This window comes from Haemaphysalis longicornis, unplaced genomic scaffold, assembly GCF_048455015.1.
Source record: "Haemaphysalis longicornis isolate Haplotype H1 unplaced genomic scaffold, Haemaphysalis longicornis Haplotype H1 scaffold_13, whole genome shotgun sequence".
In the NCBI taxonomy this organism is placed as follows: domain Eukaryota; kingdom Metazoa; phylum Arthropoda; class Arachnida; order Ixodida; family Ixodidae; genus Haemaphysalis; species Haemaphysalis longicornis.
Genome location: NW_027526233.1, coordinates 76,649,600 through 76,662,163, shown reverse-complemented (window position 1 = coordinate 76,662,163; position 12,564 = coordinate 76,649,600). Strand labels below are relative to the sequence as shown.

At 46.9% G+C, this 12,564-nt stretch overlaps 1 protein-coding gene across 1 annotated transcript in view; it reads left to right on the top strand.

Annotated features, from left to right (window-relative positions):
- Positions 1 to 6,359, top strand: part of LOC144163897 (uncharacterized) — a 34,991-nt gene extending 28,632 nt beyond the window's left edge. The window contains exons 3-4 of the mRNA XM_077694565.1: positions 5,448 to 5,546; positions 6,318 to 6,359. Of these exons, the coding sequence (XP_077550691.1) occupies positions 5,448 to 5,546; positions 6,318 to 6,359 (141 nt within the window). The remainder of the gene's footprint in view (positions 1 to 5,447; positions 5,547 to 6,317) is intronic.
- Positions 6,360 to 12,564: the final 6,205 nt, after the last annotated feature.

Sequence of the window (12,564 nt, the reverse complement as noted above, 5' to 3'; positions counted from 1 at the left end):
AAAAAAGGAGGGAACGCTACTCAATGTGCTTTGTCTCCGATCTCCTGTAGTCGATTCCTTTGGGTTGATCTATCCCTCACAGAGCAGGCTGCCCCTGCTTGGCTTGGACGTATGTACAACGTACAATTACAAACCGTAGCGTTTTCTTGCGTCCACTCCTTGGACTGCAGCTAGCTTCGCTGGTCAACATACTTCACAGTGGGGGAGGTGCAGATGTTTGTAACGTAAAGTCCAAGAGTAGTGAAAGGCCTTGAGTTTACCGAGTAAGAAATGAGATTTCAAATTGTAGTACTCTCGGTAGATGCAGAAGGGTGTCGATTCCTTGAGCAATGGCGAGAAGTGGACTCATACCTAAAGAATAGGAAAGCAGGGTTGATATGGTCGAGTTGACGGAATTTGGAAAGGCTATTCAATGTGAGGGAGGTGGGCCCGTGTTTCTTACTAGAGTGGTGCCGCGCCCCTTGATTTGCACTTTTTGCTGGTGGCGTTAGATGAACACCACGCTTACGCGAATTTCATGATCAACCGTCGGTTCTTTTGAGGTCGATAATGAAGGGAGGGTTAGGGGTAATCCAAACACCCAATTTCGCTTTTTTGTTATATAAGTGTCAGCAACGTCTATCTTCAAGAAGAAAGAGATAGACACCGGCGCTTGGTAGGGCAGAGAAAAGCGCGATTAGATGGAGAATACCGGGTACTTGTCGTGCTTTCTTTTTTATCGGGGGAAGCTGAACTGCCGCCGAGAGAAAGACAGAGAATGCAAACGTTTATTCTTTCACGTAAGGGGTTGAGCGTACAAGGGGTACGAGTCCCTACCTATTCCCTTCAGCCTTCAATCTGGACTCCTTGGTCCCTGGCGGCAGCTTCGACCAATTGTTTTCCTAATATTTGTGACGCTGGCCGTAAACTCCTCGTCAGCATTGAAAGGGATTACAGGAACGCTAAAATATTTATTAGAAGACTGATAGATTTTATCATGCGTTGGTCCACGAGGGGAACGAGTTGCAAGGATGGCAGTGACATGATCCACTTTGAATGATGGCGATGGGGGATTAGGGGTTGGGTTAGATCGAACTCGGGGAGGTATGTAATAGCTCTAAAAGTCGCTGACCAATCGAGGGATTAGCAGAGAGCAGATTTTTTTATTTGATTTGGGGGGGGGGGCATTTCTTACATGTTTGGGGAGAGTGAATTTTTTAGATGTTTTTAAAGGGCGGTTGGTTTGGGGTGCAGGAGCAGAAGCAGTGAGCAGAAGCAGGATGTGATGGTTTGTTAGTAGAATGGTGAGCTTGGGTGCGAGGGGAAAATTTTGAGACGTCAGATCTTCTGCAGCAATGTTAGACCGGTTCATCTAGTTGATGGACACCAGGGTGATCGTAGTGGTCTTGTTTGGTTGGTAATATTGTCCGGCAGCTTTTGTTGTTAAGGCTTTCATGGTGAAATCACCTGTTTTGGGCTGAGTCTGGCAAGGAGCCATTTTAGGCATTTATGATGGCTTTGGGACTTGGTTGCCTGCAAAATGTGCTGGTAGGTTGTGAGTCCATCCTTCGAGAGGGGTTGGCGGTGTCGCAACGGGGCACTGCGCTTCGCTTTACGAAGAGCGGAAGATATATTGACATATATCATGTCTCCACAGAACTGATAAACCTGTGTGATGCGGCGATAGGGCGGATGGCAATGAAAGACACAGCCCACATGGTAATATAAGTGTAGGCGACACGGGGATCACTGAAAATCAGAATGGCAGATGTAGGGCGACCCAAAGCCGGGAATGCAGAAAAAGAGGGTGATGAGCTTCCAAATTTTTTTGTACGGCGTCCTTATTGATGTCTTTGTCAAGACCATGGATCACGCCTTTATATGTACCGGGGGAGGGGGTTATTGTATAAAACAAACTCAAAGTTGGAACTTCCGAGGTGAATTCCCGCTATTTTCTTTAGCACGATTGTTACCGGCGTATTCGTTGTGCTTGCCACCAAAAACGTTGTGACCTTGTAGAGCTCTTACATTCACTTTGTTGAGAAATTTCGTACACAAAATGGCATTCGCTACGGCAAGACGACACCCCTCAAAAGTTTGTCGGCGCACAAGCAGCTAAATTAGGAGCAGACCATACCTAATAGTTAGTAAATACTAATTAAAGGATAGGTAGTTACGTTGCGAAAGAAAGGGCGGTGAGTTGCGGCGTCGCTGTCGTTGGTTTTGTGCCTGTCGGCAAATGGCGATCTAGCTGCTTTGTTTCAGGCAATAATTTGTGATAGACGGCAGGCGCTGGGTATTATGAAAAAATGAGAAGAATGGTGAGGCCGCGTAGCTTGCGAAAGTATTTTTCAGGAGATGAGAAGCATTACTTGCAATGTTTGTCCACTGAAGGGTGTAAAAAAAGACTCAGGTCAAGCAAGCACTAAAAACATATTTACTGGAGTGCTAAGTCACCAGTAGAAATAAAGGCAGCTTGAGGGCACCTAGAATCTGCAAGGCATGTTGCTGAGCAGTAAATGGGTCGGCGATGTTGGCACCCTGCAATCGTTCCAAAAATAATACGAAGTGCATAAAGAGAGAGAGAAAAACAACGTTTTTTATTGTCCGGCAAAAAGACGCGGCCTGAACGTCACGCTGGACGGCCACCCGGCGCTCGCTACCTACTCGCACCTAGCCTCCGAGGAGAACGTGCTGTCGGCCGCTGGCGCTCGAGAGCCTCCAGCGCTTGCTGGACGGCCTCGCGCTGGGCGTCGTAGTCCACACTCGCCACCGCACTCGCTAGGCGCGGCGGCAACGCGTCTGTGACACCGTCCTCTACTTTGCATTTCCACAGCATGTGCGCCATGGTGGCTCGGTCCTCGCCACACACCGCACACACGTCACTGGCGTACACCTCTGGGCACACATGTTTCGCCACCACCGGTGTCCACACCGCTCGCGTCTGTAGCTGCCGCAGCGTCACCGCCTCCTGTCTCGTGAGCTTACGGTGGGGCGGCGGGTACGTCCGCCTGCCCTCCCGGTACCAGTCCAACACGTCCTTGTACGAGGCGATCGGCACCACTTCGTCGTCGTCCTCCGCAGGTCGGTGGCTCGGACTCGCGCCGCGGCTGGTGAGCGCGCGCGCCGCCCGGTCCGCCGCCTCGTTGCGGTTCTCGCCCGTGCTCACCGGGCCCATGTGTGCCGAAAACCATTTCACCGTCACCGGCACCGCTCTGTGTCCTAGGGCCCCGCACACCCTCGCCGCGCACGGGGACGCGTTGTCCGTCGCAAAGTTCACGATCGCACTCCGCGAGTCGCTTATCACCGTCGTACACCTCGGGTTCGTCAGCACCAGCGCAATGGCCAGCTCCTCCGCATGCTCCGGGCTCCGCGCCCGCACGCTGCACACCGTGCACAGCTCCCCGGAGGTCGCTGCGACCACGGCAGCCGCGTACGTGCCCGGGTGGTCCGAGTACCTCGCCACGTCGACGTAGAAGGCTCCGTTGTCCGACGCGTGCGTGGCCGTGAGAGCTTTCGCCCTCGCCAGTCGACGCTCTCGGTCTACCTCGGGATGCATGTGTCTCGAGATCGGCGGCACCTGCAACGAGCGGAGCAGCCCGCACGGCAACGGCGACCGGCCCACACTCCCGTGCAGCCCCCCGCGGTATCCCACTCTTTCCAGTATCGAACGCCTCGTCCTAGTTCGCGCTAACCTAGCCAGCTGCGCCGTTCGCTGCGCCTCGGCTATTTCATCCAGCGTCTTATGCACCCCCAGCTCCAGGAGTCGCTCTGTGCTCGCGTGCGTGTACAGCCCCAGTGCCACCTTGTATGCTTTGCGTATAATCGCGTCCACCTTTTGGCGCTCCGTCGCCTTCCAGTCGTGAAAAGCCGCGACGTGGGCCACGTGGCTGACCGCAAACGACTGCACCAGATTCAAGAGACTGGCTTCTTTCATCCCCGCGTGCCGCGTCGACACCTTCCTGATGAGCCGAATGGCCGTAGACACCTTCGCGTCCAGCTTCGCAATGGTCAGGCCGTTGTGCCTCAGCGCATCGATGTGCAGCCCCAGCACCCGTAGCAGCCGGTTCGCTCCGGTGCATAAACAAATTATGGAAAAGCAGCTGTGCACTCGCGACGGTCATGCATGTTTTTTATATATCGTGGTTGTTACTTTGCAGTGGGCGATAAAATTGGCGTTATTGTTCTTGAGATAAAGTACGCTTTTAAACAAAATATTTATCTTGTATTGGGGAACTTTTTAAAGCTGCGGTTGTGTTCATCTTAAACAACTGTCGAATGTCCTAAAAACTACTCTTTCAGTGGCATGATAAAAGATGTTTATTCAAGTAAAATTCAATTATTGTAATATAATTTATTATGACAAAAATATTAAAAACATAAGAAACGTCTGTATCAGTCTCGTTGTTACGGAACAATAAAACAGGGATAACTACTCCTTCCCGGCTAGGAAACGTTGTATTCCGAAATATACTAACGGTTATTGGCAATGCAGATCCCGAAGGGTTTCTCCCAATTGAATTTTTAAAAATAATAGTAAAAGATCCTGCAGCAAGAAAAGCTGGCACAATATTTTGAACAGCAGTATAATTCATTGTTCTATTCCAATATTCACAAAATCCATTAAAGCTACAGTTTACACTTGCATAATGCTACCAGGTAGCTTCATCCGCACTCTGTCGACCTATATCGCGTTGGAAAGGCTTCCAAAGCCATTGGTTTTTTGTTAGCCTAACACGAAAATTACGTGGCCACAGTGCGCTCATTTAGGAGGTGCCAAAACTTTCAGTGCGTGATTAAACGTAAACAACAAACAACAAACATTTGTGTAACTCTTATTAAGCACATCTCGCCTGTATTGTAGAGGTTTCTTGCAGAAAAATTTTGGTATTCTCGTCTCGGGGGAAACTACGAATAATAAATCGGGTGTCCTAACAAAAATATTCATCACCTAAACTTTATGGCCTAAGCGCGTAGCGTGCAGCCTCTCGGCTCCCTTTATTTTGGTGTAGTTGGCAGACCAATTCTTATGTGCTCAATGGACCGCTTAAAACGGGGAGGCCTCATGCCATGGTCACAAAAGCGCATCATTTCTGCCAGCTCGCCGCTCTATTGTTGGATTCCACATATAAGTAAAATGTAATGTGAGCATATCTATACATTTACCGGCGAAGGCGGATGACATGGTAGAAGTGATATCATCAGACCGAAGATTTTTGTATCAGAACAAGCGTAAGAAGCTTGCAGGAGACTCGAAATAAGCGAAAAGAATTTATGACGGTCAGTTGACAAAAAGAATGTCTAGCGTTCTCGCCTTCAGTCGCTTAAATAAATGATAAGATACTCGTCGCAAAAGGTGTGAAGACGCATAAAAATACCATTATGCAACCATCTTCGTATTTCTCTGCAAACTCTGTCGATAACTGAAAGCAATATTTATTTTGTGTCTCGTCTTTTTCGTTTGCAAGACTGCACGGTTGAACAAAGTATGCCAAGTGAAATGTTGCGGTGCCGGCCCCTGCACTGTGTTTTCCCACCTTGATTATATGACGTGCGGAGCAGAAAAGGTACGTATAATGTTCATAAGTTCTGAAGCATCCACCTTGGGTTTGACTATTGAGACCTATGTATAGAGTAGCATCGCTTGCCAAAACTCAATTTCTCAAATGACTGAATGCAACAACTCAAATACCGTAATAAAAAAACTCACTTCCTCGGGCCCAGTGGACCTATAGGCACTGATACAGCACACTTATCCAAATATCAGAGGTCCGTGATTATTAGAAATCTGGAGTGGAGCCGGCGAGGCATGAGATGCGTTAGTAAAAAGGGTGCTTTGCAGGAACAGCAGGCAGTTTCCAGCGAACTAGCGCGTTCGGAAAGAGGAGGAAAACGGTCACTCCTCAAACAGCTGCTGGTAGTGCTATGCTGTTATTACAAAAAAAATAGAAACGAACGAATTTCGGAGAGAAAGGTCTTGAAGCAGATGTGAAGGTGAGGTGACAAGCTACTATTTTATGAAGGGGAGAGGGCAGTCCATTTTTTGTCTACGGCATGTGTAACAGAGGGCGTCGGAGGCAGCCTCAAGTGTTTTTACCGGGACATCGACATGCGCAAACATGTGTCTTTTTATGCTCATCATAAGAAAAGCGTACCAAGGAGATAAAAAACGCGGTCTTCACATGTAGACGAACTGGGTAAGCATACAAGTTATGGTTCGAAGCGGTCTTTGAAGCTCACTAGCGCAAGAAAACAACAGGAGTGTGTGGCAAGATCGGGGACGCGGGCACACGGACAGTACAAGCGGTGGCAAGGCCGACCGACATTGGGCGTTGCAGGCAGTGGACATCGCAAACTATGTTGCCGTGTTCCTCATTTAGGAGTTCCCATGATTTCATGCCCAAGAAAAAACAGGAATAGCGAACACGGATAGTGAACGCAGACTAGAGATCCGAGGACTGGCCTACGTGGTCTACTTGTGTTCTTCGTATTTTTGTTGAACATAACAACATAAGCTCTCAGAAAATATCCCACCACGTAGACCCAAAAGAAGAGCTTACGGCAAAACCCAGCCAGATGTGACCAGAGTGCAATAATAATCCATAGTAGAGTGAAGGAAAGGCAATTTACCCAATTATTACTCTAATCGCGAGCACTGAATACACAATTTGGGGTACAGTAAAGTGCTCATGAGTAAGGTAGAATACAACTAATCTACAGCATATAAACAAGCCCGGTGAAGAAGAAGAGCTCATGCCAGACGTCCGGTTGAAACCACGCACGTAGCCGCAATTTTCTCAGGGGGAAAACCAACCCAACGAATCTTTTAAACGTAAATGAGGGGAAGGAACTTTTCTAGTACTGCGAGCGAGAATGGCGGTGTGTGCGTACTATAAAGGCGTGTTTAACTGCAGAACGGGATGAAATGCAGTTTACCGAACAAATACGAGCGTGGGAGGCACCTACTCTTGGTGGGCAAATAAATAACCGTTCCACATGAACCTTCCCAAAAAATAAATTCGGCGAAGTAAATAAGAAAAGATTTAAAATGAGCAATTTTATTGTGTTTTCGTTAATTTATGCCGGAAAGGAAACACAAAATGTATGCTTGCCAATTTATCATCACCCTTTTTTTATTGCCCGTTTCCAAGCGGACCCAAATGAGAGCACATTCAGAGTTGGAGATACTTTAATAGGAGACCTGTGGTGAACACAGCAGATACCAAATCCGTGTCTTTTTTTGTGACTCTTTTGTGAGTACGTTAGAGGAAAAGTTGCGGACGGGGGAGGAGCTGTTGTACCTAATAGGGTAGGTGTGGCAGGGTAACCTGGGTATGCCACTCTCTCGAACCTGTGCATTCCCTGTGATATGCTTCTGAAAGAGGAACCAAAAAGAAAGTTTCTCTAGTAGCGCTACTAGGTCTTCAACTTGAGTCTGTTCGTCGTGTAACTAATGTGCGACAAAAATTTCGGGTATCCTGTGAGACAAAGGGAAGCCAAACGTGAGCGCTAACTAGCAAAATCAGTAACACAAGCTAAATTACATGAAGTCGCGAAAACAAGCAACATTTTTACGTGTTTGTATAGATGCTGAAACCAATCACGGTTACTTGGGATGTCTCTGTAGAGGCCTCTTGTAGCCTTGACCACAATGTACCATACGGATGTCGTCACCGTCGTGTTGCGGCCAAGAACTGGGCCAAGCGCAATGGGGCTGCCGCAAGAACCGGGAAAGGGAATGAGCCGCCGGCGATGTGGGCGAAGTATTGACAACACTTATTCCATGCCGGCAAAATACACATATATCCAACCCGCACGTTACCAGTGAGATCACGCACAAACTGCACTCCACAATCCAGGCCGACTGCACCAGATCACTCAAGGACACGGCGTGCGGCATAGGCACTATCTGCTCCTCTCCCCTTCTTTGAGAATACGCTGATGGTTGCAATGAAACTTTGCAGCACCGCCACCGAAAGAGGAACACTTTTAAATGAAAGAAACAATTCACAAATCGAAAAACAGTAGGTTACTGAACCAGTTGCGGTCTGACTTTCAAACAAGAAGACCCGGTGTCGTTCTGTATTCAAGGGGACCAGTTCGCGGCAACGAGGGGCTAGATGAATCGTCAGCTACCTGACTTTCTGTAGCACGCTTAGATCCCTGTTCTATCTCTACACGCCTATCTGCCTGAGGAATGCCATAGCTACCTCCCTCGGCCTCACTGTCATTCGACTGTGAAAGAAAGCGAACCAGGAATTTCCGGTTTCTTTACAGCACTACGCCGGGAAGGTTCAGCCACACACGCAAGACTCAAGACTCGCCTTTCCGCTTTGAGACGGTCTCCCAAACCTTCTGCTCCCGGTGCGAGCACTGGCAATGAGGTAGCCCTGCGACGAGGGTACAACTACGTACCCTACCGCTGTCGGGTTGTTTTATTGTGGATAATTACCGGCTCAGTCACACTCCGAGAGTCTGAAGGCATTTTGCATGCACAGGTATCATTTTACACAGCCACCTGCCCATTGGAAGTTCTGCACGGCGTCTTACCATTGGCTACGGAGTGTCCTTGTACGCTAGAAGAGAACGTTATTGGTCCTTCGCTTTTTGTAATCACACATTTACCGGTTTCGATCATCCTCTCTATTTTCTCATTTCCTTAGGTGTGTCTCGGGCTCGACTTCACAGAGCGAAACCCGTAGTTTTGAGCTAACAGCATGTATTCCTGTGACACAAAATCCGCTCTGTTATCAGACCTAACTACATCCAGTATGCCATGCCTGTGAAAAATTTTTTATGTTGTATGACGACAGTGGCACTTTTTGTGGAAGATATCAAGGCTATCTATGGGTATCTAGGAAACTAATTTATGACCACCAAATACCATTTTTCCTTAATATGGCAGAGATCAGAGCCTAGCTTTTGTCAAAGATGCTATGGAGTTGTTGTCGTTATCATTACTTCTCTTCTTTGCTGTCTGTGCTAAGCGCATACAAAGCAATCGGTCATCCAAACTCTCAGCTGAAAACTCAACCCCGGCCATCATCCCGACTGTCTGACTCGAGCTCTGCATTTCTCGATTCCCTGGTGACAAACGCAAGCGTTTCATTATCTCTGTGCACAAAGTCTTCAGATCACAAGCCACACACGTTTTGGTAGCACACCTGCGCCGACTCTCAGCGTGGCTCTTTTTTGTAAGTATGGGTGCAAAACCGTCGAAACACGAGAACTAACCCACCTTTCCCGGCATTATGCAATAAGTGCTTGAAAGTCTTCATCAAAAAGATTGGCTTCGATGGCGTTTGACAAACTGTTGGAAACGTGCTTTCTGGCTTTACCAACAGACAGTGCATTATGAAGTTGTTTTCTCAGAATCGGAGCTCTGGATAACACATCTGCAGTATCCAGGCTTTCATGCACAACCTCATAGCTGAACCGCATGAACGTCTGGCGAAAACGCAGAATGCGAGGCGGCAAAATATTCAAAGGAGATTTTCCCAACAGGATTACAAGTAGTTTTGAGGACGGTATCACGCGCAAAATTTCCAGACCTCTGACGCACCCTTGGAATCGTTCTGTTGCCCACGTCATTGCCAATGCGTTCTTTTCAATCTGAGAATACCTCGTTTTATCAGGCATCTACCAACGCGAGGCAACGGCATCTGGTCGTTTCTTTTCGTTTGACTTAATTTGCATCAGTAGTTCCCCTAAAGCGAATGATCACGCGTCAAGCGAAAGAACTGTAGGCTACACTGCGTCATTGCTAGCCATTCTGCGCCCCTAACCGGTAACGACTTTGACATATGACAGCGATTGCTCTTGGGCTTGTCCCCCCCCCCCCCCCCCGTCTATTCACAACCCTTGAGAAGCAAGTGACGTAACGGCGCCGTTTTTGAAGCCAAATTGGGCATGAAACTTGGAAGATGATTAGTCATGCCAAGCAGCCGTTTAACGTTAAACACGTTCTTTGGTGTCGCCAGTATTGTATGGCCCGAGACTTTTCAGGGTGCGGCGTCATTCGGTCTTGACTAAGCCCACGTCCAAGATACTTTAGCTCGGTTACTCAAACTAACTTTTATTTGTTTAGCGTAACACCAGCACACATGAGACGGTATAAGGAAACGCATACACTCGTGATGTTCAGCCTTGTCGCAGCCATAATTGAGCATATCATCAATCAAGTTTACCACATCTGGGGTTTACCCCAGAATCTGCAACATTTTTTTACGGAAAAACTTCGGCGCTGGTGCTATCTCAACCGGTAATCTCGGAAAACAGTGTCGCGCATATGATGTTATGAGCAACTGGGGTTTGGAGCGACAACCTAATTTCATAAAAGTTAGAGTTAGTGTCGTGCTTTGAAAACATAGATGCCCCACTTAACATACCAAGGCTATCCTCAACCAGCGGCAAGACGTAGTGCTCGCAAAGTACATTTTTATTATTTGCGAGAAGTAAACGCAAATAAGAACATCACCAGGAGGTTTCAAACTGGTACAATACCCCCGCACCATTCTGTTGGTCCGTCTATTTCACCTCGCTCTATATGCTCTAGCAGCTGCTTAACTCGGGGTCGCAAGGGTAAGGCAATGGGACGCCCAGCCTCAGTTGCGAAAGGAATCGTGATTTGCTTCGACCTAATATTTTATTCTGCTTTATTGGCTACCAGGGCATCGAATAGTGGTGGGTAGGAAGCTTCTATGGCTGAAGCGTAACTGACATAGGTTGTGAACCTAATAAGCCCATGGACTTATGGAGCCTAATGTCGAGAACTACGTCCACGGTTTGTCGGACAGTGCGTTGTTTCCACTGTATTTTGGAAAGAAACTTTCCCAGAACATGCAGTTGCTCAAACACGGGGCCTGTTCAGGATATGTCGCATTCTCCAATCTGGTAGGTAACCCAGGAAACGTTCACGCTACAACGGAAACTTCGGCACCCCAGCCTGTGTTCAAGGCGATGCTCAGCGATATTAGTATTCTACTATTAAAAGGAAATCATCAAAAATGAAAAGAAAACGTCTTATTCGCGCTGCTAAAAACTTGGCGTCAATGCCCAAATGGAACAGATATTTCTCATGCCTTCTTGAATCCACTCACCTGTTGAGGCGCTCCAAAAATACATTTTTTTTTAATTATGACCCTCCTAACATTGCGCATACTAATCCAAAAATATTTTGAAACTTCTCGACCCAAAAAATACCTCGCATAACTTATCATTAACCAACCACAATGGTTCTCACGTTCCTTTCCCGCAGCGGGCGGACGTTATGAATATTTACTTGACTTTAGTTTTCACTTCTGAACCACTTTATAGTATTCCAGTCATGCCGAGATATAATTTTTCACAAATGCCGCCCATTGACATTACCTCCAATCACATCAGCAAGCTGATAAAGAAATTGAAAGTATCCAACTACCCGGGCCTGAAAACATCCCTGCAAAGTTTTAAAGGCTACTAATAGCACATCTAGCACATTTTTGTACATATTTTCATACAGTCTATTTCCAAAGTTTCAATCCCAGATTATTAGAAATTTGGGAAGGTTGTACCGGTTTTTAGGTCCGGTAAGCCATCTGACCCGTCTAACTATCGCCCCATTTCACTAACCTGCATGGCTTGCAGAGTTCTGGGACATAATATTTTCACATGTTGCTCGCCACCTTAAATGATCACTCGTTCTTTTTTCATAAGCAGCATGGTTTTCATTCAGGTCTTTCATGTGAAACACAACTTTTTGAACTAACGACTAATGTTCATCTAAACCTTGATTCATAATTTTAGACTGATGTTATATTCATTGAATTTTCAAAGGCCTTCGACCTCGTCCCTCACCAACGACTTATCAACAAACTTTCTTGCCTTTTCCTCGATCGCCTTACCTTATGATAGATTAAGTGCTTCCTAAGTCGCCGGTCTCAATTCACCGTTATCGGTGGTGGCCACTCCGATACTACCTCGGTAATCTCTGGCGTTCCTCAGGGCTCAGTTCTTGGTCCGGTCCTCTTTTTAAGCTACGTAAATGACCTTCCTTCCGGCATTTCATCAACGCTTCATCTTTTTGGTGAAGATTGCGTCATCTACCGTTTTATATCAACTCCCGAATATCATCTAATACTACAGCAAGACTTACATACAATTGAAAACTGGGGCGCTCAGTGGATGATGAGGGCGAATATTTCCAAATTCATGTTCACGCCTATCTCATAAAAACACACTAGCTCCATTTATCCTAACTCATTAAACTCTGCATTTTTATCGCAAGTGAATTCATGCCGATACCTGTGGGTTATAATTACAAGAAGACTAACTTGGACCGAGCATATTACCTAACCAGCTTGCGATGCCTCAAAAACTCTTGGCTGTTTCAGGAGGTCCATGTCATTATCACCTGCAAACCTTCGGAAATTTGTCTTTGAAACAATTGTTCGTGCTAAAATGGAATACGCATCTGCCATTTGGAGCCCGCATCAGACATACATATATAACATTCTTGAATCCGTCCAAAATCGTGCTGCCGGATTAATCTCCTCAAATTACGATAAACGTGCTAGAATCAGTCAAATAAATTCTCCCCTCGGTTTC